The 27,873-nt window shown below is 45.6% G+C and overlaps 1 protein-coding gene and 1 pseudogene across 1 annotated transcript in view; one reads left to right on the top strand and one right to left on the bottom strand.

Annotated features, from left to right (window-relative positions):
* Positions 1-566: 566 nt before the first annotated feature.
* Positions 567-27,873, bottom strand: part of LOC125553023 (DNA-directed RNA polymerase III subunit 1-like) — a 39,953-nt gene continuing 12,646 nt past the window's right edge. The window contains exons 11-23 of the mRNA XM_087515574.1: positions 5,938-6,172; positions 5,172-5,363; positions 4,410-4,508; positions 4,101-4,304; positions 3,734-4,006; positions 3,107-3,254; positions 2,673-2,824; positions 1,970-2,122; positions 1,776-1,892; positions 1,620-1,705; positions 1,306-1,510; positions 1,007-1,209; positions 567-832 (exon numbers count right to left, since the gene is read on the bottom strand). Coding sequence (XP_087371700.1) covers positions 781-832; positions 1,007-1,209; positions 1,306-1,510; positions 1,620-1,705; positions 1,776-1,892; positions 1,970-2,122; positions 2,673-2,824; positions 3,107-3,254; positions 3,734-4,006; positions 4,101-4,304; positions 4,410-4,508; positions 5,172-5,363; positions 5,938-6,172 — 2,119 coding nt within the window. The 3' untranslated portion in view covers positions 567-780. The remainder of the gene's footprint in view (positions 833-1,006; positions 1,210-1,305; positions 1,511-1,619; positions 1,706-1,775; positions 1,893-1,969; positions 2,123-2,672; positions 2,825-3,106; positions 3,255-3,733; positions 4,007-4,100; positions 4,305-4,409; positions 4,509-5,171; positions 5,364-5,937; positions 6,173-27,873) is intronic.
* On the top strand, positions 6,335-7,421 carry LOC147990339 (uncharacterized; annotated as a pseudogene).

Below are 27,873 nucleotides of genomic sequence, written 5' to 3'. Positions count from 1 at the left end.
TTGGATCCGGTGACGGTGACGTTTGAGTGTCGCTCCCTTCTGAAGACGTTGTTGTTGAAGAACTTCGTCATCTGTGTGGTGCCATGAGATCGTTGGTGTGGTTATGGTGATTGTTGTAGTTTGTCTATAACGGATCTTATCACTTTGGATTTTTTTTCTTTTTCCTTGCCAGACGTATTTTTTGTGTGCGTGCATTGGTGTTGGCTATGTGCATTCTAGCTATGCAGGGGCCGGGGTGTGTGCTCTTAGGGTTTGTTCCTCTTGATGGTCCTTTTTGAGCCAATAAAATCCACCCTTTATCGAAAAAATACACTTGTGATGACAAGTTGTAGTATTTTGTCTTCCAAACCTTTCTTAGTACTAACTTTGAAGTCTTGAACCTTTGTTTTTCTTTTACAAGACTGTGTGCTTTATGGAGATGGATATTGCAGTTGTAATTGAATTTCAGTATGTGGATTTGTGCTTTATGGAGCTGCTTCTTATATGAAATATTGTGTGCCGCAACTTGATACATCTAATTTTTGAAGCCAAACTATGTGTGGGTTTATCAACAATTCTTGCCAAAATGACAGCCAAACATCATGATATGGGAGTCATTGCAATTTACAAATCCTTGTAGCAGCCAAACAAGTTTTTTGCAATTGGATTTTCATTTCAACCAAATGAAATCCTAACATAGATTTCATTTCGTTTCTACCACATGAAATGAGGAGTGTCAAACGAGTTGTAAAGAAAGTACAGTCCTATGTCATGCATCTCCAAATCCAAGCTTCTTCGATCTCACAGTAGAATTGGATCGGGCTGGTACTTGAATTCAGGCAAATCCTGGAGCCTGCAAGGAAAATAAATGCCACCCATTTAATCTTGTCTGTTTGGTTAAGGATTGCACCACATAACAATGAAAATACAGTGCCGTCCAAAACAGGTTAAGAACAATAAAATAGTAATTAAATTTAGACAGGTGTTCTTTTGCAACAGAGAGTTGAGGGCAATACATTACACGTACCTTTGCCTGACTTTGAGGATACCAGTGCCGAGTTGCATGGGTATGCCCATGATGATGCATTCACTAACTCCCTCTATCTGATCCTCGCGACCAGCGTACAAAGCGTTGAAGAGATGCTCCGAAGCTCTCTCGAATGAAGACAGCATCAGCACGCTGCTTTTCATCTTCGCGATGCCGCCAGCCGTGATGCCCAAAATTTCGCCCTGCGAAACCGGCAGCATATGCACAGTTATTAATCATCCTTGAGGCAGATGGATGGATGATTAAAATGGTGATCAGTGTAAGATGATTCTACAAACCTTGTATGTCATCAGGTCTGCCAGAAGCATCATATGTCTCAGATCAATCATCATGTTGTTATTTTCAAAGGTATACCGAATTTCATCAATGATAGATCTCCTTGCAGCTTCAATTCCAAGTGTTTTGTTCACTTCCAAAATGTGGTTACTTTTTGTTCTCTTAGCATCAACTCCAGGAGTACCCAAAACTTTCATGAGGTTTGTTCTGCAATAAAAAATTGTTTGGTTGGCATATTATCATCTCAGACTAGCATTGAAGAAGTCACAGTGATTCTTATAAACAACTTACAGAAGCAATAAATAAGAATCCTTACCCTTCAACCAACAGGTTGTATCTGTCGAAAGTTCCATCGCGTCTTAAAACAGGGTTGACAACAGCTCTTTCAACACTTGAAATGCCCTGCATTGATCAATAGGAAGGTCAGCTACATCATCATAATGGAAGAAAATTTACGTCATACTTCGTTTACCTTTACAATCAGTTTTGGAAGCATCGATTTGAGATTGTGCAGCTCAAGCTGAAGTTTGGACTTATCTTTTCCAGTTGGATATATTCTCAACTTGGCTTCATCGATGACACGAACATGCTGTAAATATGATATATCATAAATACAATTGCAGAGAAAATATTGGGCACATTACGCAACCACAGAGCTTTGTTTACCTCAGACTTTAACTTTATTTTTGGATCATTTAGTATTGAAAACTGCACAGTGTCAGAAGAGATTCCCATGTACCCTTCTGTGCGCTGCATATCGAGTTCAACAACCAAATATGGCTGGTTTGATTTTAAGACAATCTTTATGGCTGCTGCCACCTGTTGAACATAACAAGGTTTGTCGTCAAGTTGAGTGCTTCCTTACAAAAGTTATCTGTTATGCCGGGGTTTCAACCTCCTTTTCGAAGAAAAAAATGCACAGGGCATATAGCATGCGCAGATCTTTTTCTTCATTTTGAGTTCATGCAAAAGCACATGACTAGACAAACTAAAACATTCAACAATCTCGGCTCAAACCAACATATGCAAATTCACACATAATAATGCAAGACTTGTTATATTAAACTAACAAATTGTAAACATTATCTATACATAGCTCATAAAACACATACATGAATATTTTTATAATATATTTGCTAGACAGCCAAACAACAAATCGAAGATTTTGCATCCATAGCAAAGCCCAAAGATTGATGAAGTGCATGTATATTTAATGCCTGGGAGAATGTCAAATGACAATTCTTTGTAACTATGAATGCACTAAATTTATGTGACATGTTTAACAATACCCAGAGCAAAATGCAAGCACACAAACTTCCTTTAAGTGCATATACAAATTCAAAAGAATATAATTATCTGAATAACTTACCTCACCCAGCACTACTTTCTCAATTGAACGTTTCACTTTGGCTGCAAACAACTCATCCTGCTCAGACAAAAGTTCTGTGGTGATAATTGGTGTGCTTATCTTTTTAACAGCATTGATGATTTCCTTAATGCGGGGAACTCCAAGAGTAACATCTTTGTTGTTCTTAAGGAAACAAATCTTTGAAGGATATTGAACTGTAGTAGATTCAACGTCCTATATTTATATTTCTGCATTTTGTATGCCATAGAGCCCTACCATATCAACAGTAACCATAAAACTTCTTTGTATGTATTGTTGAAATTTTTTATCATACTCATTAGATAATAAATCATAGTAGCCCCCTAATGATAAGTTTCAGAAAATAAACTTCCGCATCATTAACATGCCACAATGACTATACCATTTTATTTAAATACAAAGTAAAGGAAGGATACTCATGCTAGCTACTCCTGCAAAATGGAAGGTTTTCAATGTCATTTGGGTCCCAGGCTCTCCAATACTCTGTGCCCCAATTGCCCCAATTGATGCTCCTGCTTCGATTATTTTTGAGTGATAACGAGATAAGCAAGTGTCCAAGAAAACCTGTGCCAGGAAAAAGGATATAATAATCATATAGCAGAACCACAGAAGAACAAAATGCACAAACAAACTGATAAAAAAATCCTTGTACCCTGGTTATTTAAAATTGTTCGTCACAAGAATGCCACTGTTTCTACCCACAGGCCGACTTTTATAGGGCTCTCATTGGTCAGCATTTGGTGGACTAGAATGAGATAGTCCTAAAGGTTGCAGATGTGCAGATAACTATAGACCATGACCTTAATAAAATGCCACTGTTTCTACCCACAGGCCGACTTTCGAAGGGCTTTGATGTTTTTAGAAATGCAGTCACTTAATAACCACAACAATATAACGTTACCAAAACGATCTACTTGATGGAACATTTTACTGCACAAAATCTAGTTTCATCTTGCAGATACACAATCATAGGCGACGTGCTTAAGATTACAGTAGTTTGGTAAAATAATGATGATTTAGTACATGCAAGATTTTATACACACCTGCAGTTGTTTCGCGGATATGCCAGAAATATCAGCAGCAACGCGTTCTTCAATGCTAGAGTCCCTCTTTCCCACACGATCTTCATCTAGTTGAAGCGCTCTCCTTGTGCTTCTAAGCATTTTGATGCGGTCCTCAAAGAATTTTGTTAACATCTCCTTGAACTTATCGCTACAACCACCAGATGAGGCATCTTGTCTGGAGAGCTTATCATTAAACATTTGCAAGATTAACTCTGGAGATAACGTGTCATGTCCCCTTTGCGGACATGTGGCCTACAAAGTTAAATCGTCACCGATCAATGCTCAGAGCACAAGGAACCCTTATCTTCGTCAACCTAAGAAAGTATTCATGCATGTTAAAACTAACCATGACTTTCATAAACAATTGGTCCAAATTTAAGGGACGACCACCTTTTCCTTCCATCTTTACAGGATCCATACCATCATCTCCATAGACAAACTGAACAATACCGCCGCTAGCGTTACGGACAGTCTGATCATAGAAAACTGAGAGATCTTCAAGACCCTTCATTAGTCTGCGGGACATATATCCAGTTTCTGCTGTTTTTACCTATGATTACAAATTTAAGCAACCATAACAAAAGAAGCTGAGATAGAGTACAAATTTGGAGACATGCAAGTATGGAACCAAAAGATGGTCTAAGTTTAGACATACCGCTGTGTCAACAAGACCTTCTCGTCCACCCATCGTATGGAAGAAAAACTCAGTAGCAGTCAAACCCGTATAGAAGGAATTAGCAACAAAACCTTTCGCCTGCCAATGAATGACATAATAATAACTTACCCGAAGAGAACATACATTTGCACTGTAAAAATATGCTGATTTCATGCACTGAATACAAATAAAATGGCAGTTGCCACGAGTAGAAGGTAAAAAGTTGCTGCAACAGAGATAAATATACATGTAGAATAATTCAGACTAAAAATTTCCTATCATGTAATAGCGTATGGAAAATACTACCGCTACTGCAAAACAAATGGCAACATTTATCAATATCATCGAGAGAACACAATGTTCGAAAATATCATCCAATGTACACGCCGTACAAGTCATCCTCAAAGTCAATGGGATATTTAAATTTATGCATCTTAGTGATGGTACTGAGCTAATCTTGACCTGAAAGTCCCCTTTCTACAAGATATCACGCAATAGAATTGACGGACCATCCTCAACAAGCAAACTTTTGCCTCACCATTCAGCAAAGTTTTAGGTGTCGTAGTATATGGCATATGAAAAGGAGCTGATATCAATTAAGGAGTGCTCAGTTAGGAAGTTACATAAGAACATAAGATGGCAGTGTGTGGTTTCAGTATGTTCATAACATTTGCAGAACTTCTTTTATTGGAACAGAATTAGGGATAGCCAACACAAGAAATGGTTGCCTGAGCAAATCATATTTTTAAGACCTGTTCTTACCGCAGGGGTCTTTGAATTAATAGGAAAGTGGGGAAGTGTTCGATCTATAAAACCGTTTGGGGCACGGCGTCCTCCAACTGATTGTTGTCCAACACATACAACCATCTGACTAATATTGATTGGAGAACCTTTAGATCCACACTGAGACATAATCAATGGGCTGTTCCTCCAGTGAAGCGTACTCATACAATCCTGAAAAATAAGTTCCAACTCAAGTCACTCAATACACAAGTATGGTGAAGTCAAAATGGACATACTGGGTTAGTCACTGGACTGAATTAATGCATCCATCAATTTTTTCACTAAAGCCTCACTTAAAATTAGGCTAGTGATGAGAACATCCATACAAGAGAATTTAACTCAGTAACACTGCATAGTTGTGATGATTTACCTCTAAAACGCACCTAAAGTGTGTTACCTTGTATTAGAGAAACCGCTAAATAAGGCGACAAGTACACAAAGCCACCAAGTGACTGCAACCTAACATAGAAGCTAAAAAGCAAGCAAGGAAAAACAAAACTGCCTAGCTAATAAAAACAGAGAAACAGAGAAGAGGTTTTCACATAAAAAAAAGGAAGGTTTGAATTTCAGGAGGTCTGGCATGTGCAAAGTTGTGATAATTTCCAAAATTTCTTTAACAAATATAATACTGAAAGGCGGTCATCCTTCACTGACACTATATTTTGAACTTGTATACTATATGCAATACAACAAGAAGGATCAGATTCAGATTAGAGATAATTCACAAGCTAATTAGTTAACTTACATCTCCGGCCGTTTCTCTTAAATTATTTAGAACACAAGATATCTGAGACTCCAGTGTTTGAGCTCTGTTGCAACCAGGTTGCGGTATGAGGTCACCTTTGGAATATAGGGTAATAAGCTCATGGCATTTTTCATACCCTTCATCTATTGTTATTTTCTTTTTCTGATTTAAACTTTCTCCTGGTTGGACATCATCCACACCAATTGAGAAACCATGATTCTCTATAAATCTTGCACTGCAGGTGAAAAGTATGCAACATGGATCAGAACAATATTTCATGCACTTCTTTTAGCGGAAAAAATTTCACATACTAATTTCACACAACAATTTGGCAACATGATGCGAGTGAGCAACTATAATTCAGAACCTGAAAAAATCCAATGAGACAGACAGATATATGAAGAAATTGGGCAAAGTTTTCACCAAGCATGATCTCTGAAACCTAAATGAGAGATATAAAATGGATAGACAACTTAAACCTAGACAGACGCCACCGCCCTAGTCCCAATCTCATCTTCCTCCCGTGATCCTCCTCTTTCCGTGACCCTAGCCGGCCACCGCCACCCTCCTCCCGATCTCTCTCTCCTCGCCACTCCCGGAGGCCACTGCCGGACAAGGCCGCGCAGCGCCCATGATGGGGGCGGCGGGGATTTGATCCCCAGCGGTCTCATGGGCCACCTATGGGAGATCCTCTCCGGGGAGGCGGGTGGTCGTCGCTGGACCATCGAGCGCGGCAGCCAGGATGGAGTCCCCTGGTCGGGCGGCGGCAGCGGTCGCCTCCATGGCCGGAGGGTCAATAGGGATCGGTCTCCGGCGTGCTCTCAAGCGATGGTTGGTGGTCATGGATCTGATCCCCGTTCAGATCCGTCGTGGTGTGGCCCTTGGCCAGCCAGCGGCGTGTGGAGGGTCGGTGAGGTGCGGCTGGAGGTCCTCTACCGACGTTTCGGCGGCTGCGTGCATCTTCACGGCGTGGCTCCACGCGGATGCAGTCAGCTGCGGAGTCAGGGTAGCACGGATGCCGGTGAAAATCATCCCAACTTCGGCCATGGCGGAGGATAGCGCCGTCTTTGACGTCGTTTCCTTGTCGAGGCGTCATCGTTGCAGTCCGTGTCAGCTTGCTCGGGCTGCTTCAGGGGAAAGTCTAGATCTGGGTCTCGCGGATCAGATGATATCACCGCTTTTGATGCCGTTTTCCTTTCTGGGGGCATCGTTTTGGAGGAGGTGCTGGCTGGAGGGGCCAAAAGGTGGAGTGGCGTTGCATGTACCGCATCGACCATAGTGGGTCTTGGCGGCGTGGCGCTGTTGAGTCCCGGCGATGGATGCATGTGGCTGTATGCACGCAGGGTGGTGACGTTGTCTGGCGTCGACGGCAGTTGGGCCTCGCAAGGTCAATGCATTGATCCCCTCCTGAAGATGGGACGGCGGAAGATGGTGGTGGCGGATTCTAGAGAGTGTGCATGTGGTGCATGCTAAGGGTCTGCTAGACTGGTTGGTGCTCTCAGCTCTCTGTGGGATGGCTTGGCGAGGCCATCGGGTTGGATGGTGTATGTTGGTGCCAGGTCAAGGCACATCATCAAGCTTGTAGGGGTGTAGCAACAAAGGTCGCCAGAAAGATGGCATGTATTTGTTCTGTCAGGTTCTATTGAATGGATAGAGTAGGTTACAATAGATAGATATCAACTAACTACCTAGCCTATCTCCTGGTGGACTCCTAGACTCCTGGTGCGGCGCATGAGAGAGAGGCCAACGTGACAGGTTGATAAGTTGTTTGACACCCTTTCTTAATCACAACTTCATCAAGTTGAGATTATGTTTGAAATCTTCAAAGCTTCTAGTAGGCAAAGGTTTTGTGAACCCATCTGCAATTTGATCTCTGGAGTGCACAAAACGAATCTCAAGTTGCTTCTTGGCAACCCTTTCTCTCACAAAGTGAAAGTCTATCTCAATGTGCTTTGTCCTGGCATGAAAAACTGGATTAGCAGAGAGATAGGTAGCACCTAGATTGTCACACCATAAACATGAAGGTTGAGTGCCTCTAACACCAAGTTTCCTCAAAATGGATTGTAGCCAGATAATCTCTGCTGTTGCATTTGCCAGTGCCTTATATTCTGCCTCTGTACTGGATCTAGAGACAGTAGCTTGCTTTCTTGCACACCACGATATTAAGTTGGGACCAAAAAATACTGCAAAACCACCAGTAGACCGCCTATCATCCAGGCAACCTGCCCAATCAGAGTCTGAAAAGGCACTGACAAGTGTAGATGGTGACTTACTAAAATTGAGACCAACATTAAGAGTGTTCTTGACATATCTAACAATCCGTTTTGCAGCAGTCAAATGAACTGTGGTGGGTGCATGGAGGAATTGGCAAACTTTGTTGACAGCAAAAGAAATATCAGGCCTAGTAAGTGTTAAATATTAAAGTGCACCTACCAGGCTTCTGTACCTTGTACTATCATCTGGACTTAGAGGCTGCCCTTCTGTAAGTGACAATTTTTCTGAACTTGACAAAGGAGTGGGTGAGGGTTTACAACCTTGCAGACTAGCTTTCTTTACCAGATCTGCTGCATACTTTTCCTGAGAGAGATGAAGTCCATCCTCATGTCTCTTTACCTCAATCCCTAGGAAATAGTGCAAGTCTCCAAGATCCTTAAGAGCAAACTCAGTGCTGAGATTCTTTAACAGTCCTGTAATGGCCTCATCTGATGAACTCGTGACAATAATATCATCAACGTATATGAGTACAAATATATATGTATTGTACTTGTTGTAAATAAACAGTGAGGTGTCAGACTTAGAAGGAGCAAAGCCAAGTGTTTGCATTTTGTGATTGAGGCGTGAGTACCATGTTCTTGGAGCTTGTTTCAACCCATACAGTGACTTGTCAAGTTTGCACACATAAGAAGGTTTATTTTTGTTCACAAACCCAGGAGGTTGCTTCATGTACACTTCCTCTTCCAGAACACCATGGAGGAACGCGTTCTACACGTCTAGCTGTCTCAGACTCCAGCCCCTGGAAACGACAATGGACAAAACAAGACGAATAGTGGCAACTTTCACAACAGGACTAAACGTGTCCTCATAGTCTATGTCATATCGTTGTTTAAAGCCCTTTGCAACGAGTCTAGCTTTGTAACGATCAATTGTTCCATCAGATTTTCTCTTAATTCTGAATACCCATTTGCAGTCAATAAAATTTTTACCTTGTCTTGGAGGAACCAAATGCCACGTTTTATTTTTCTGCAATGCTACAAATTCTTCATTCATAGCCTTCTTCCACTTTTTCATCTTTTAGTGCTGCTTCAAACATGTGCGGCTCACCTGGCTCACCTGTAGAACACACCATGCCATATTTTGTCACATGTTTATAATCAATAGACTATATTACTCCTTTTTGCAAACGTGTACGGCGAGGAGATGGTGCAGCAGCAGTTGGTGGCACAGACGATCCCACAGCAGATCCTGAGACAGCAGCAGCAGCGGGATCTGTGCGTGCTGGATCTTCTGCGGCGGGTGGTGAAGACGCAGACGTTGCTGCAGTCACAGAAGATCCCGCCCCGCGGAGCTCATCATGGGCGCATGATGGCAGGAGCGGGCCATCGACGCGGGGTCTCGCGCCTGTCGGGGCAGCGCCTGTCGGACGGCGCAAGTCGCGCCTTTTGTAGCAGATCGGCTGGGTCGGGAACCGAGACCCAGCCGCAGGACGCCGCGTGTCAACGTCTGGTTGGCGCGGGGCGGGGAAGGCCGCCTCCCCAGCCGCGGGACGCCGCGTGGTTGGCTCGAAGGAGTCGCGCGCTGGATCTCGTCCGACCGCACCTGGCGAGGCCGTTGGCGTGGATTCTGGTGCAGATCCACCTGGCCAGTCTGGCGACTCTGGTGTTACGGCATATTTCTCTCAAGATAGTTTTGGTGATTGATGACAACATGTTTGCGGACTAATCTTGTGCTTTGTATAATTCACAGATTCTCCCCTGGCACGAGACGCTTTCTTCCCCTCAGAGTGTATTTCAAGACGGTGTAGCTCTTTCGTTTCTTTCTCGGTGGACTAGTTGCATAGAGGGCACCGTACTATCAAGAGGGGGTCCGCTGGGGTTTTGCTTGGGTGAAATCATCACGTACACATCAGCTTCTCACCCTCTGTGCATCTCCATTCCATTGAAGAGATCTCTCCTCTCTTCCTTGTCTTGTCTGGGTCCAAGCGGTAGTACCGCACACCCAGCGGTAGTACCGCTGAGGAGCCAAGCGGTAGTACCGCTCCACAGCGGTAGTACCGTCCGCGGCTCCACAACAGTAGTACCGCCGGGGGCCTAGCACCTCCGCCTTGTCCTCAGCATCTTTGAGAGATTCTCTCTCTCTCGCGTCGCCCTAGTGGTAGTACCGCACTGCCTGCGGTAGTACGGCCGAAGGGTCACAAGCGGCAGTACCGCTCCACAGCGATAGTACCGCCCGTGACCCCGCTGCCATAGTACCGCTGGTCAGTCTGGCTCCTACCGCCTCGATTCGAGAGGTCTTTTTCTCATGTCGGGTTTTGCGGCACTAGTTGCGGCTGTAGAGGCGGTAGTACCGTTCCAGGAGCGGTAGTACCGCCCCTACCACCGCGGCAGTACCGCCCCTACCACCGCAGTAGTACCGCGTTTGGGTCTTTTCCCTACTAGTCTCCTCAGCGTGGCAGTACCGCTGGATGACGCGGCAGTACCGCTGTCCTGGCGGTAGTACCGCCCCCTCTCAGCGGTAGTACCGCCCTGTGTGGGGCTGGTTGGTGGGGGGCAACGGGATTGTTGCCCCCACTATAAAAGGGAGTCCCCTTCTTCTCTCTCACTTACCTCTTCCTCCCCCAAGCTACATTTATTGCTCAAACTCCATTAAATGCTCCAAGCTCCATTTTCGCCCGATCTATCTCTCTAGCCAATCAAACTTGTTGATTTGCTCGGGAGTGGTTGAGAAGGCCCCGATCTACACTTCCACCAAGGGATTTTCGATTCCCCCACTCATCCCTAGCGGATCTTGTTACTCTTGGGTGTTTGAGCACCCTAGACGGTTGAGGTCACCACGGAGCCATAGTCCATTGTGGTGAAGCTTCGTGGTCTTGTTGGGAGCCTCCGATTAAGTTGTGGAGATTGCCCCAACCTTGTTTGTAAAGGTTCGGTCGTCGCCTTTGTAACGCCCCGAGACCGATGTGCCAGGTGTCTTTCAGTTATTCGCTGTCGTTGCCATGCCATTTGCTTGCGTGTTGCATCTTGCCATGTCATCATATACATTGCATCATCATGTTTTTCAAAACTTGCATCCGTCCTGGTCTCCTCGTTCCTTCCGTTGTCCGTTCTGAGCCCAGACACACTTGCACGCGCCCGCGGCATGTCCGAAATATTATTTATAAGTGGCCGGAAAATGTTCTCGGAATGGGATGAGAGTTGGCGTGCGGTCTTGTTATAGTGTAGGTAGACCGCCTGCCAAGTTTCATCACAATCGGAGTTCGTTTGACGCCCCAACGATTAACTATAGCGACATTATAGTCGGTCTAACGTCGGACGTTTTCGGTCTCCGGAAACAGATGCCGGGCCCTCTCTCTCTCTTCTCCCCCTCGCAGTCTCGCCACAGCCCCCCTAATCCATCCTCCTTCCCCTCTTCGCTTCCGGAGTTGTCCGATGCGACCGCACGGTCCGAAACCCTCTCTGCTCAGTGCATCAAACCCCCTCGCGCGCGCGTCTGAAAAGTTGTCCCGGACCCGACTCGGGCAGTCGTCACCGTTGGATCCAGAACATCCCCAAACATCTACAAAACGTCTCTGTTTTCTTATTTGGACTCCCTAGCTATTTTATCCGCGATCGTCCGTTTGCGATCGTAGGGTCGAGATAGCCCCTAACCTAATATCCACCTGCTATATATGTATCAGTCCAACCCTAAAATCAAGGAAAGCTGTCCCATCCTTCCTCCTCGCGCCGCCACTTGCCAACTCCCACATCGGGATCCTCCCTGATCCCCTCGTCCACCTTGTTTTCCCCGTCGCTCCAATCAGGGCCTCCCCTGCCTTTCCGATCCATCCATCCTTCCAACCATCAGACAGCGCTCGATCCAGGTTGGATCGATCCAGGTTGGATCGAGGCCTCGACCTCGCAGGCCGCGCCCTCCGTCGACTCGGCTGCCGGCGACCATGTCCAGGACCAGGTCGCCCCTCTCCCTGCTCTCCCACTCTCCGTTTCCTTCCCTGGCTTCTCTCCTCTCTACCTCACCCCTCGTTCTCTCCTTGTACCAGGTACAGGAGTTCACCTGCAACCCCGCCAGCGTCAAGGAGAAGCTTCGTTGCCGGAGCACTGCCGCCGGTGGCCACCTCCATCAGAGATGCCATGGACGCCCGCCCTGCAGGAGCTTCGTCCGTTCCTCTGCCTCGCTGCAGTCGCCCTCTTCTGCGACGAGCACCACGCGCCGCCGTGTTTCTTCTGCAAGGCCAGCTCCACCGAGCCGAAGAACATCCTCGCGCCGCTGGAGCTCCATCCCCGCACCCAGACCCGCCAGATCCCGCCGTCCCAGCACCTCCTTGCCGTCCCCTCGCCTGAAGTTGCCGCGCCATGGCCCTCTGCCTCGCCTCTGTTCCTTTCGAAGGAGGTAGACGACGCGTCCGGCCGGCTTCGTTGACCCGGCCTCGTTCGGCCTCCCGTGCCAGATCGCTCGGCCTGCATACATCCGGGTGGGCCTCAGCCTGCTGCGTCCTGCATTGGCCTCTTCCACCGACCTGGGCCATAGCCCATGGTGAGAAATCCCCCTCCCAGCGCATGTTCCTGCTAGGCCCGCGACTGGATTCGGCCCAGCGTGTTTTTATTTCCCTGTTGCGATTTTAGCTTTTTATTCCTGAGACTGCAGTTTTACAGAAAAGACCCTCATGTTCATGCATATAATAACTCACAATTCGTGCATCGGTTTAAAATGATTTATATATGAAACTTGCTCAGAATTTTGTCTAGTTTAATAATATGTCATTTTCATCCATGTTTAAAATGTTTAAAATGTTGTTTGTTTAAATTTGCCCCTATGCCATGCTAAAATGGTTTAATTCATAACTAAATAACCGTAACTCGGAATTTAATAAACTTTATATGTAAATGGGGTAGAAAAATGCCTAGTTTAACATGGTGACCTTTATTTGCATGTTAAACAACTCTAAAATTGTGTTTAGGGCAGAACAGTACCAAATCTATAATATGCTCATGAGGAGTTTCCGGAATTGTTGTTCGTTGCTTCCGGCCTCATTTAACCTTGACTAGATAGGTAGTTTTCATTTGCTTCACCTCTTGCCATGCTAACAACATTTAATCTTGTTGGGTACATAAATGAGAGAGAACTAAATAAGTCACATGGTGTTTCGTCAATATGCAACGGAGTTGCATATTGAGCTTCACTTAATTTGTAGTATTGCTTGTGCATTTTTCCATGCCATGCTTCATTAAACCGGACATGCATCATGCTTGATTGTGCATCATGCCATGTTTATGTGGTGGTTGTTTTACTATGTTGTTTGCTTCTTTCCGGTGTTACTTCTTCGGGTTGGTTCCGTTAACGTCGCGTTTGTGAGGACCCGTTCGTCTACGTCCGTTTGTCTTCTTCATGGACTCGTTCTTCTTCCTTGCGGGATTTCAGGCAAGATGATCATACCCTCGAAATCACTTCTATCTTTGCTTGCTAGTTGCTCGCTCTTTTGCTATGCCTATGCTGCGATACCTACCACTTGCTTATCATGCCTCCTATATTGTTGAACCAAGCCTCTAACCCACCTTGTCCTAGCAAACCATTGTTTGGCTATGTTACCGCTTTGCTCAGCCCCTCTTATAGCGTTGTTAGTTGCAGGTGAAGATTGAAGTTTGTTCCTTGTTGGAACATGTTTACTTGTTGGGATATCACAATATATCTTATTTAATTAGTGCATCTATATACTTGGTAAAAGGTGGAAGGCTCGGCCTTATGCCTGGTGTGTTGTTCCACTCTTGCCGCCCTAGTTTCCGTCATATCGGTGTTATGTTCCCGGATTTTGCGTTCCTTACGCGGTTGGGTAATAATGGGAACCCCTTGACAGTTCGCCTTAAGTAAAGCTCTTCCAGCAATACCCAACATTGGTTTTACCATTTTGCCACCTAGCCTTTTCTTTTCCCTTGGGAGTCGCGCTCCTGAGGGTCATCATTATTTTACCCCCCCGGGCCAGTGCTCCTCTGAGTGTTGGTCCGAACTAGAGTCATGTGCAGCGCCCCCTCGGGGAAACTCGAGGTTTGGTTTTAGTTGTATGGAGCGCTCATCTGAGTGTGCCCTGAGAAAGAGATATGTGCAGCTTCTATCGGGATTTGTCGGCACATTCGGGCGGTGTTGCCGGTTTAGTTTTACCCTGTCGAAATGTCTTGTTGTACCGGGATACCGAGCCTGATCGGAATGTCTTGGGAGGAGGTCTATTCCTTCGTTGACCGTGAGAGCTTGTGATGGGCTAAGTTGGGACACCCCTGCAGGGATTTGAACTTTCGAAAGCCGTACCCGCGGTTATGGGCAGATGGGAATTTGTTAATGTCCGGTTGTAGATAACTTGAACCTTAACCTAATTAAAATGAGTCAACCGCGTGTGTAACCGTGATGGTCTCTTTCCGGCGGAGTCCGGGAAGTGAACACGGTTGTTGGAGTTATGCTTGACGTAGGTTGTTCTAGGATCACTTCTTGATCATACTTTTATTGACCGTGCTTTGCCTTCTCTTCTCGCTCTCATTTGCGTATGTTAGCCACCATATATGCTAGTCGCTTGCTGCAGCTCCACCTCATACCTTTACCTTTCCCATAAGCTTAAATAGTCTTGATCGCGAGGGTGCGAGATTGCTGAGTCCCTGTGGCTCACAGATACTTCCAAAATCAGTTTGCAGGTGCCGATGAGTCCGTGCAGATGACGCAATCAAGCTCAGGAGGAGCTCATTGAAGATCTTGTCCTTTGTGTTGTTTCGTTCTAGTTGATCAGTAGTGGATCCCAGTTGGGGTCGATCGGGGACCATTGTCGCATTTGGGGTTCTTCTTTTATTTTGGTTCCGTAGTCGGACCTTGATTGTATTTGGATGTTGTAATGCTTTATTCATGTAATTGTGTGAAGTGGCGATTGTAAGCCAACTATGTATCTCTTTCCCTTATGTATTACATGGGTTGTGTGAAGATTACCTCACTTGCGACATTGCTTTCAATGCGGTTATGCCTCTAAGTCGTGCTTCGACACGTGGGAGATATAGCCGCATCGAGGGCGTTACAAGTTGGTGATCAGAGCCTTCCCCGACCTTAGGAGCCCCATTGCTTGATCGTTATTAGCGACTGAGTTGTGTCTAGAAAAATGTTTTGAGTCATTTAGGAATTATATATCGGAGAGTTTAGGAATTCTTTTTACTTCCCAGTCTCCTCATCGCTCTGGTAAGGCATCCTGACGTAGAGTTTTGACTCATCTCTTCTCAAATTTCACTAAAAAAAATTTAGGATCACGCGGGTATCTTGAAATCGTTCCGATGGTTTTATGATGAGAACATTGTATTGCTGCCTCCTGTCAGGGGTTTTTGTGGAAGTGTCCCGGGGAGTTGAGCTCTGAGGTGTTGTCGTCATAATTTTATCGTTGCAATTCTGGAATACTTGAGTTTAGTACGCCGACATCGAAAATCTCTTTTATGCAGTTCGTTGGTGAGATAACCTCGACGCCACCCAGTACTGGGGCGGGAGTTCGGGAGTATTGCCATAACTTGTATAACGGATGCTTTTCGAGAGTTGAGGTAGATGATTTCCGAAGGTTTCTTGGTTATGTGTTGAAGGATGGATACAGCTGGATGTAGGATTTGTTAGTTTGGGTGAGATATTATGCTTCCCCTGTATCCCCAACACCTGATTGCATAACCGGAAAGGTTTGGGAGTTTCATAAGTGGGAATTCAAGTAGCTCTTAGGATATCTTTCCGACAGATGTATGATATGAAATTGGGGTTCGACGTCTAGTGGTCCGCCTATCCACGGTCGGTTTTACAGTGGTCTCATTGTGTCTTAAAGAGTCCTTGGCTATGCCGACTCGGGGACGCTTCGTATGTCATATGCACTGCCTTGTACATGATGGTGTTGTACGATCGAGCCCGTGTAGGCCCCACCACGAAAACTTTGGACGAAACCTCTATCATATGTTTGTTCCGGCTTATTTTGTAAGCCAATCCTTTGTTTTGTTTTGAGTTGTGGTATTCGAGTTGCTTCAATGTCAAGTGTTGATTTCATACCTTCCCCAAATGGTGTTCTCATACTCCGATGTGAATACTAATCCTTCTCGATAATCGAGATTGTTATGCCAATCTTATTCTACCGGGGTGTCTCTCTTCAAGTGGATCCGATCACTTCAACATTCACAAGATCAATTATCAGTTCTTCTCAATGTTGTTTGTTTCATCCGTCCCAAGCTGCCTTTGTTTTTTCCCACCCACCCAATCCATTTTCTTTAAGGATTCAGATTTCTTAATCAAGTATCCATCTTATTGATGCGAGGCCTTTTCATTCCTTTTCTGTCAATATCCTTATCCGATGATTCTCATGAAGATCCTAACGGAGCTTCAAGTTCGTCACTCTTCACTCGTTTTCCTCTCCGGTGGAACAAATTCAAGCTTTTGGCGTTGATCATACCCTTTTTCCTCGTTTTTAAATACCTTCTCATGCCGGTGCACCTCTTAATCATCCACTCCTTGCTATTCTTTTGTTCCAGAGTGCTCAAGATATCTCGAAGATTCATGTTTCTACTCTGCTTTCGTTCAAGATCTTTTGAGGATGTTTATCTCATTCAAGCTATTTAACTCAACCGGTGCAACCTCTCTTTCAAATCATTCAACGGTGTTTTATTTGAGTGGGCCCTAACCCACAGGTCTTTTCCCAGGATCTTACCTGACTCTTCCTATTTTCCCGGAGCTATCCTCAAAATTTCCTTTCGAAGTTTGACGTAAGTATGATTTATCATCAGTTAAATGTCTTTCTCCAAGATCTTTCAAATTCATTTCATTGTTGATTCAACTTTTATATTCTTCTTTATTCCGAAGTACTCAATAATTCTTGGTGGTGTTCCTCGTCGTCATTCTCGGATTTGAAGACCGAAGAAGAATTTCTCTCAATCTTGTTCTTGCCTCTTCAGGATTCATGGTGCTAGCTTTATACCATTCTCTCATAATTATTTTCGGTTGTGAGAATTCTTTTCACCTATCCGGAGCAATTCAGGAGCCTTTTCAGTTTGTTCATCCAGAGCCCATCATCTAAGATTTATTCATTCTCAGCTTTCAGCTATCATTCTCCAAATTTTACCGGTGTTTCGTTCAAGTGATCTTTAATCGGCTCGTGATCTCTTCGTTCTCATGTATCTAAATCCTCTCAAGTATACTCGTTCATTTCATAATTCTTCCCGGTGTTCCTCTATCTTTCCTTTGGTCATTTTAATTCTAACGGTGGTTCATTCAAGATTTCTCTTCCTTGTTTATCATATCAATTCATTCGTTGTTCCAAATCCCACCGGCGGTTCCATCAAGTCCTTATCAAGTTATCGATATCTCTCTTAATCTTTTCTACGAGAATAAGTAGTGTGCCAAATCCGTTGATTGTCATCAATTTAATTGGTGAAGGATAAGCATAATGTAATTCTTATTCTTGATTCACCTATATGGTTAATTCCTTTTTCCGGAGTGGTTCATCATACATATTATGGGTTTCAATAGCTCATCTTTCTTTCCCGGAGTTCCAAGCTCTCGCAATTATGTTATCACGGAGATCTATCTAAATCTTTACAAGGTTTCACCTTGTGCTTTCAACTTCTCTTTCTTTTCGTTGGATCATACTTTTGTTACCGGAGTTCTTCATGGGGGTTCTACATGATGGTTCTTCAAGGATTTAACTCCTTCTCGAAGGGTTCATCAAGATTCTTTTCAGAGGAGCTCAAGCATTCTTCTTCTTGTAATCCGGACTTCTATTCTTTCAACCGTATCATTGGAGATGGTATTATGTCATTCTTGATAATTTGAATTCATGTTTCTTGATTCACATGTTGTCATGAATGAGATATTTCAAATCCATCAATCTCGTCATTGGAGTTATCTTGGGTTATATTTCACCTAAAGCCTTCCCTAAGGATTGTTGCTATCTATGGTGTTTAGAAATGACCCAAGTTATTCATTTATCCTCCCGGTGAAATAAGTTTCTCGTCTCCTCGTTCATATCAATCCAATTCCTTTTTCCGTGAGTGGCAGGTTGTCACCTCATAATTTGAGTTGTATTCCATAAGACCATATCAACCTTATCATTTTCGTTGTTGGTTTTCCAACAACTCCGTTCAACCCTTCTCCTAAAGATGCCTTTTCAGGCTCTTTTGTAACAGAAGTTGGCATTGTCTTCTACATTCGTTTGTCTCAATTATCTTTACTCTACTCTTTCGTTCCGGAGGCATTGTGATGTTGCTCTCTGCAACCCATCTTCTTGTTTTGTCAGGATCGTGTTCTTTTCGCCCTTATCCTTTTAACCGGAGTGTCGTGCCTGCTTTTTGAATTTTTCCCATTCTGCCAAGTTTTGCCTCCCTCCTCAGACGGAGTGCTGCTCAAATTATATATCATTCTTAATCCTTCTCTATCTTGTTTTAACCGGAGTGGTTTCAATAGACATCTTGCCCTTCAACCTCAAGGTTTTCCGCAATATTCTTTGTCCCTCTTTTCTAACGGAGTGTTTTCAAATTTGTCATCTTCGTTATTCTTTTTCTCGAAATGGCTTAACCTTTTCAAGGTTTTTTGATCTCACTCGTTTGTCAAAGAAGCAACTTAGTTTTACCTCTTCTCTTTCTCTTCCGTTTTCCCTCCGGTGCCATTCTAGATCTCGGGACGAGATCCTCTCGTAGTGGTGGAGTGTTGTAACGCCCCGAGACCGATGTGCCAGGTGTCTTTCAGTTATTCGCTGTCGTTGTCATGTCATTTGCTTGCGTGTTGCATCTTGCCATGTCATCATGTGCATTGCATCATCATGTTTTTCAAAACTTGCATCCGTCCTGGTCTCCTCGTTCCTTCCGTTGTCCGTTCTGAGCCCAGACACACTTGCACGCGCCCGCGGCATGTCCGAAATATTATTTTATAAGTGGCCGGAAAATGTTCTCGGAATGGGATGAGAGTTGGCGTGCGGTCTTGTTATAGTGTAGGTAGACCGCCTGCCAAGTTTCATCACAATCGGAGTTCGTTTGACGCCCCAACGATTAACTATAGCGACATTATAGTCGGTCTAACGTCGGACGTTTTCGGTCTCCGGAAACAGATGCCGGGCCCTCTCTCTCTTCTCCCCCTCGCAGTCTCGCCACAGCCCCCCCTAATCCATCCTCCTTCCCCTCTTCGCTTCCGGAGTTGTCTGATGCGACCGCACGGTCCGAAACCCTCTCTGCTCAGTGCATCAAACCCCCTCGCGCGCGCGTCCGAAAAGTTGTCCCGGACCCGACCCGGGCAATTGTCACCGTTGGATCCAGAACATCCCCAAACATCTACAAAACGTCTCCGTTTTCTTATTTGGACTCCCTAGCTATTTTATCCGCGATCGTCCGTTTGCGATCGTAGGGTCGAGATAGCCCCTAACCTAATATCCACCTGCTATATATGTATCAGTCCAACCCTAAAATCAAGGAAAGCTGTCCCATCCTTCCTCCTCGCGCCGCCACTTGCCAACTCCCACATCGGGATCCTCCCTGATCCCCTCGTCCACCTCGTTTTCCCCGTCGCTCCAATTAGGGCCTCCCCTGCCTTCCCGATCCATCCATCCTTCCAACCACCAGACAGCGCTCGATCCAGGTTGGATCGATCCAGGTTGGATCGAGGCCTCGACCTCGCAGGCCGCCGCAGGCCGCGCCCTCCGTCGACTCGGCTGCCGGCGACCACGTCCAGGACCAGGTTGCCCCTCTCCCTGCTCTCCCACTCTCCGTTTCCTTCCCTGGCTTCTCTCCTCTCTACCTCACCCCTCGTTCTCTCCCTGTACCAGGTACAGGAGTTCACCTGCAACCCCGCCGGCGTCAGGGAGAAGCTTCGTTGCCGGAGCGCTGCCGCCGGTGGCCACCTCCATCAGGGATGCCATGGACGCCCGCCCTGCAGGAGCTTCGTCCGTTCCTCTGCCTCGCTGCAGTCGCCCTCTTCTGCGACGAGCACCACGCGCCGCCGTGTTTCTTCTGCAAGGCCAGCTCCACCGAGCCGAAGAACATCCTCGCGCCGCTGGAGCTCCATCCCCGCACCCAGACACGCCAGATCCCGCCGTCCCAGCACCTCCTTGCCGTCCCCTCGCCTGAAGTCGCCGCGCCATGGCCCTCTGCCTCGCCTCTGTTCCTTTCGAAGGAGGTAGACGACGCGTCCGGCCGGCTTCGTTGACCCGGCCTCGTTCGGCCTCCCGTGCCAGATCGCTCGGCCTGCATACATCCGGGTGGGCCTCGGCCTGCTGCGTCCTGCATTGGCCTCTTCCACCGACCTGGGCCATAGCCCATGGTGAGAAATCCCCCTCCCAGCGCTTGTTCCTGTTAGGCCCGCGACTGGATTCGGCCCAGCGTGTTTTTATTTCCCTGTTGTGATTTTAGCTTTTTATTCCTGAGACTGCAGTTTTACAGAAAAGACCCTCATGTTCATGCATATAATAACTCACAATTCGTGCATCGGTTTAAAATGATTTATATATGAAACTTGCTCAGAATTTTGTCTAGTTTAATAATATGTCATTTTCATCCATGTTTAAAATGTTTAAAATGATGTTTGTTTAAATTTGCCCCTATGCCATGCTAAAATGGTTTAATTCATAACTAAATAACCGTAACTCGGAATTTAATAAACTTTATATGTAAATGGGGTAGAAAAATGCCTAGTTTAACATGGTGACCTTTATTTGCATGTTAAACAACTCTAAAATTGTGTTTAGGGCAGAACAGTACCAAATCTATAATATGCTCATGAGGAGTTTCCGGAATTGTTGTTCGTTGCTTCCGGCCTCATTTAACCTTGACTAGATAGGTAGTTTTCATTTGCTTCACCTCTTGCCATGCTAACAACATTTAATCTTGTTGGGTACATAAACGAGAGAGAACTAAATAAGTCACATGGTGTTTCGTCAATATGCAACGGAGTTGCATATTGAGCTTCACTTAATTTGTAGTATTGCTTGTGCATTTTTCCATGCCATGCTTCATTAAACCGGACATGCATCATGCTTGATTGTGCATCATGCCATGTTTATGTGGTGGTTGTTTTACTATGTTGTTTGCTTCTTTCCGGTGTTACTTCTTCGGGTTGGTTCCGTTAACGTCGCGTTTGTGAGGACCCGTTCGTCTACGTCCGTTTGTCTTCTTCATGGACTCGTTCTTCTTCCTTGCGGGATTTCAGGCAAGATGATCATACCCTCGAAATCACTTCTATCTTTGCTTGCTAGTTGCTCGCTCTTTTGCTATGCCTATGTTGCGATACCTACCACTTGCTTATCATGCCTCCTATATTGTTGAACCAAGCCTCTAACCCACCTTGTCCTAGCAAACCATTGTTTGGCTATGTTACCGCTTTGCTCAGCCCCTCTTATAGTGTTGTTAGTTGCAGGTGAAGATTGAAGTTTGTTCCTTGTTGAAACATGGAGATGTTGCTCCTTGTTGGAACATGTTTACTTGTTGGGATATCACAATATATCTTATTTAATTAATGCATCTATATACTTGGTAAAGGGTGGAAGGCTCGGCCTTATGCCTGGTGTGTTGTTCCACTCTTGTCGCCCTAGTTTCCGTCATATCGGTGTTATGTTCCCGGATTTTGCGTTCCTTACGCGGTTGGGTAATAATGGGAACCCCTTGACAGTTCACCTTAAGTAAAGCTCTTCCAGCAATGCCCAACATTGGTTTTACCATTTTGCCACCTAGCCTTTTCTTTTCCCTTGGGAGTCGCGCTCCTGAGGGTCATCATTATTTTACCCCCCCCCCCCGGGCCAGTGCTCCTCTGAGTGTTGGTCCGAACTAGAGTCCTGTGCAGCGCCCCCTCGGGGAAACTCGAGGTTTGGTTTTAGTTGTATGGAGCGCTCATCTGAGTGTGCCCTGAGAAAGAGATATGTGCAGCTTCTATCGGGATTTGTCGGCACATTCGGGCGGTGTTGCTGGTTTAGTTTTACCCTGTCGAAATGTCTTGTTGTACCGGGATACCGAGCCTGATCGGAATGTCTCGGAAGGAGGTCTATTCCTTCGTTGACCGTGAGAGGTTGTGATGGGCTAAGTTCCACCTCATACCTTTCCCTTTCCCATAAGCTTAAATAGTCTTGATCGCGAGGGTGCGAGATTGCTGAGTCCCTGTGGCTCACAGATACTTCCAAAACCAGTTTGCAGGTGCCGATGAGTCCGTGCAGATGACGCAACCAAGCTCAGGAGGAGCTCGTTGAAGATCTTGTCCTTTGTGTTGTTTCGTTCTAGTTGATCAGTAGTGGATCCCAGTTGGGGTCGATCGGGGACCTTTGTCGCATTTGGGGTTCTTCTTTTATTTTGGTTCCGTAGTCGGACCTTGATTGTATTTGGATGTTGTAATGCTTTATTCATGTAATTGTGTGAAGTGGCGATTGTAAGCCAACTATGTATCTCTTTCCCTTATGTATTACATGGGTTGTGTGAAGATTACCTCACTTGCGACATTGCTTTCAATGCGGTTATGCCTCTAAGTCGTGCTTCGACACGTGGGAGATATAGCCGCATCGAGGGCGTTACAATTCAAGGGCACCAATAGTGGAATCACGGCATCTCGCATTGTGTGAGGGTGTGAGCAGAATACGGTGGCCCTAGTGGCTTCTTGGGGAGCATTGTGCCTCCACACCGCTCCAACGGAGACGTACTTCCCCTCAAAAGGAAGGAACTTCGGTAACACATCCTCGTCTTCACCGGATCCACTCTTGGTTATCTCTTACCTTTACTTGTGCAAACTCTTTAATGTTTCTTCCCGTGCTTGCTTGTATGCTTATTGTTATTGCATCATATAGGTTACTCACCTAGTTGCACATCTAGACAACCTACTTTGATGCAAAGTTTAATTTGGTAAAGAAAAGTAAAAATTGGTAGTTGCCTATTCACCCCCCCTCTAGTCAACCATATCGATCATTTCAATTGGTATCAGAGCCTCGTCTCTTTATTAAGGACTTTACCGTTCAAAGAGTATGGTTGATACCGTAGACGGTATGGAGGAACACTCCGGTGTGAATCCGATCTCGTCTACGGGAGATGGGGGAACGTCGGTCTCTCGTGAGGAGTTCAATGTGGCCTTGGAGACATTGAAAACCTCCATGACGACCGAAGTTGAAAGCATGTTTACTAAATTTCTTGAGGGGCTTAAACTATCCACCGCACCGTTGAAAGTGGGTAACCCCGCCAACAAGGTGACGGATGCTATCCCCGACAAGGGGGAAGCTAGTAGTGAAAAGGCTCCTTCTTCTAGTGGTAAGAATGGCACCGGCATCTTTGCCATGTGGAACCACCACTTGTTTATGGTGGACCGGTTCCTTCTACTCATTTGAATCATGCCGGTCCTCCCCCTAAGATTGTGAAAAATGAGGATTTTGATTCTTGGGTTTACCGCTTTAAATGTCATTTAAATCATGTGAACACTAACCTTTGAAGAATCATTGAAGAAGGGTTCTATCCACATGATCCAAGCAACTTCACTCCTCGGGAAGCCGCGGACAATCAATTCAATGAGAATGCTCTCTTCATCATTCAATATGCAATTCCACCCGAAGACCTACCTCATCTTCGTCCCTTCGCCTTGGCCAAAGATGCATGGCATTGTGTTGTCTCTCTCTACCGGGGAAGCGCAAGCATTCAACGCTCCAATTATGAAGTGATACAAGATGAGGCCGATGAGTTTGCAATGAAAGAAGATGAAGAACCTCGTGAGCTTTATCGGAGAGTAACCAAACTCACGGTCTCACTACGAGATCACGGGAGCAAGGACACGGATGACAATTGGATCAAGTGCAAATTCCTCAAGGCAATGATGCCCTATCACAAGGCCATGTCCTCCGTCATCCGTCAAAGACCGGACTTCCACACTTTGACCTCAAGCGAAGTGTTGGATGATTTTGTGGCCATGAACATTTTGGACAAGACCGCCGACAATGCGGTGCTCCGTTCTCAACGGGCAAAGAAGCCTAACCTTGCATCGAAGGCCAAGCTCACCGTGGAAGAAGAAGAAGAGGAAGAAGAGGAGAGCAACCCCGGAGATACGAAGTATGCATATCATAAACACATGGCACTTGCTTCAAGGCAATTTTGGAGCAAGAAAAACTCGAGGCCAAACTTTAGCAAAAACAACTCGAGTGGCACAAGGGGCAAGCAACGTGTAAGGACTTGCTACAATTGCGGCAACGTGAGTCATTTCGTTGCGGAATGCCCGTATGAGAAGAGGGAAGACAATGGTGGCAAACTCATCCGAAAGGACAAGGCCAAGTCGTTCCCCAACAAGAACTTCATCAAGAAGACTCCTCCCAAGGCCTTGGTTGTGCAAGAAGAGTACAATGAGGATGATGAAGATGATGAGTCGGTTGCCATGGCCTCCGTTGCCATTGCAACAACGTCACGGGTGTCTCTCTTCGACTCACCCAATGAGAGCATCACCGCCAAGTGCCTCATGGCTAAAGCCACCAACAAGGTAACCCCTAACATCAAAACTACCTTCATTAATCATCCTTCCCCGACAGATAGCATTAATGAACTTGAGGGAGCTAATGCGGAGGCTAACGAGTTTGAGGCCTTTATGGGAAAACTCAAGGGAAAATCCAAGAAGCACTTTGTTGCTCTCTTGGAACAACTTGGTGAAGCCAATGACATGATTGAGGCTCACGAAGACACCATCTCTAAGATGGAAGGGCATAGTCGTGACTATGCCGATGAGATTTCGGATCTTTCCAATGCTCTTGAGGAAGAGCGTGGTCTTCGTTTGGCTCTTGAGGAGTCACACAACGTTGATCATGCTAAGTTAAAGAAAGATTATGATCATGTCCTCATTGTTTCTCGTGTGCTAAATTCCGAGAAGGCCAAACTCGGGGTTGATCTTGCTAGACTCAAAGAGGAGTTTGATATACTTGACAAGGCCCACAAGGCCTTGAAGGGTATTCACGCTAGTCTCAAGGAGTCTCATGATCAACTCCAAGTGAAGCTAACTAAGGAGAAAGCAACTTTTCCTCATATGGTTTTAATTGATAATGCAAATGCTACTAACCCGTGTTGTGAGCATATACATCTTGTTGAGGAAAATGCTAAGTTGAAGGAGCAACTTGAGAGAGGTCTTGCAACTTGCATACAAGGCAAAAAGAATCTCAACGATCTCTTGATCAACCAAAAGGGAGGTGTGGCCAAGGAAGGGGTTGGGTACGTGCCCGACTCCAAGAATAAGAAGAAGAATGACAAGACCAAACGACCTCCTCCCCTCATGCAAACCTTTGTGGAGGAGGGAGAGAGTGCCCCCGAGGAGAAGAAGAAGAACAATGTCAAGAAGGGCAATGTCACCCCTCTCAACAAAGCCGGCGATTTTAACCCTTCTTATGTGTTATGCCGTGCTAGTGATGGGCATGTTTATGCCAAATTTGTTGGTTCTCTTCATGAGTACATTGAATGGTCTATTTGGGTTCCCAAGACCCTTGTTACTAACATCAAAGGACCCATTACAAAATGAGTACCTAAAACCAAGCATTGATCTCTTGTAGGTGTTTGCTTCCGGTGGTGGATCATGGTTGCTCGATAGCGGAGCTACAAATCATATGACCGGAAGTAAGGACTTGGTGGTGGACGTGCACAAAGTTCCATCTATGCCCACCAATGTCGAGTGGGGTGACGCCTCATCTTCTAAGGTATTGGGACCTGGCAAGGTGGTCATCTCTCATGATCTCACGATCGAGAAGGTCATGCTTGTTGAGTCCCTTACATACAATTTACTTTCCGTTCGTCAACTTGCAATCATGGGCTTTGCCACTTTCTTTGATATTGATACCGTGGCCCTCTTGTGGAGCAAGACTCTTAAAGTAGTCTTTATTGGGAACGTCGAGAACGGTCTATATGTGATTAACTTTTCGGAGCGACCCACTAAGACCGCGACGTGCCTAATGGCTAAAGTTGACGTGGGATGGCTTTGGCATCGCCATTTAGTCCATGTCAATATGAGATATTTGTAAAGTCTTCTCAAGGGGGACCATGTCCGTGTACTAACGAATGTTAGTTTTGTAAAGATCATGCTTGCAGTGCCTGTATCGAAGGAAAGCTACATTAGAAGGCTCACCCTCCCACGACTATCATTTATTCAAAGAGGCCCTTGGAGCTCCTTCACATGGATCTCTTTGGGTCCCCATCCTTCGATAGTCTTGGAGGTAGGAAGTATTGCTTGGTGATTGTGGATGACTACTCAAGGTACACGTGGGTGTATTTCTTCAAGAGGAAGAGCGAGACCCAACAAACCGTTATTGACTTTGCAAATGAAGCACAACGTCAACACAATGCAAAGATCTTGACAATAAAAAATGACAACGGCACCGAATTCAAGAACTACACCTTGGATGAATTTCTTAGTGATGAGGGAATCAAGCATCAATATTCTGCACCATACACCCCTCAACAAAACGGTGTTGCGGAGAGGAAGAACCGGACGTTGATGGATGCGGCAAGGACCATGATGGCAGAGTTCAAGTCTCCGTACAACTTTTGGGCCGAAGCCATCAACACCACGTGTCATGCATCCAATCGGCTCTACCTCCGCAAGGGCTTGAACAAGACTCCATACGAGATACTCACCGGTAATAAGCCCAACCTCAAGTACTTCCGGGTATTCGGGTGTAAGTGTTTCATTCTCAAGAAAGGTGTTCGGTTGTCTAAATTTGAGGCTAGAGCTTATGAGGGCATATATGTTGGCTATGCTACAAACTCTCATGCTTACCATGTCCTCAATAAATCCACGGGACTTATTGAGGAGACGTGTAACGTGGAGTTTGATGAGAATAACGGCTCCCAAGTTGAGCAAAGTGGCACTTGTGATGTAGGTGATGAAATTTCTCCCCAAGCCAGAAGAAGAATGGGTGTTGGCTTTATCCTACCCATTGAGAAACCCCTTATGGCCGAAGGAGAAGGACAAAGCTCCACGCAAGTGGAGCCATCACCAACCCAAGGCCCACACGCTTCCGAAGAACAACATGAAGGCTCTCATCCTCAAGAACATGACCAAGGGCAAGATCACGCTCAAGACGATGTTGACACATCAAGTGATGTCCAAGGTCAAGTTCTCTCCTCCGAGCAAGTTCAAGAACAAGAACAAGCCCATGACGACGCTCAAGATGATCAAGTGACCACTCCTCGTCTCACCCCCGAGGAGGAATTAGAGCGTCGTGCCGCCAAGGTTGCTTCCAAGCTCTCCACCAAGGATCATCTCATGACAAATGTGCTTGGAAACTTAAGAAAGGGGGTAAGCACTCGTAGACAATTAGCTAATTATTGTGAGCATCACGCGTTTGTCTCTTGTGTGGAACCCCACAAGGTCTATGAAGCGCTAGAAGATCCGGATTGGCTCAATGCCATGCATGAAGAACTCAACAACTTCGAGCGCAACAAAGTGTGGAGATTGGTGCCAAGACCAACCGGGAATCACAATGTCATAGGAACCAAGTGGATATTTAAGAACAAGCAAGATGCCCATGGGATTATCATTCGCAACAAGGCTCGTTTGGTAGCACAAGGCTACTCCCAGGTCGAGGGTATCGACTATGGTGAAACCTTTGCTCCTGTTGCTCGTCTTGAATCCATTCGCATGTTGATTGCATATACTTCTCATCATAACTTTAAGTTACAACAAATGGATGTGAAGAGTGTTTTTCTTAATGGTCCTATTAATGAATTGGTTTACGTCAAGCAACCCCCCGGGTTCGAGGATCCCTAC

The sequence above is a fragment of the Triticum urartu genome, chromosome 1A (genome assembly GCF_056163025.1).
Source record: "Triticum urartu cultivar PI428250 chromosome 1A, HENAU_Tu73, whole genome shotgun sequence".
Classification (NCBI taxonomy): domain Eukaryota; kingdom Viridiplantae; phylum Streptophyta; class Magnoliopsida; order Poales; family Poaceae; genus Triticum; species Triticum urartu.
The sequence above is the reverse complement of the archived record's forward strand: the minus strand, read 5'-3'. Positions and strand labels throughout refer to the sequence as shown.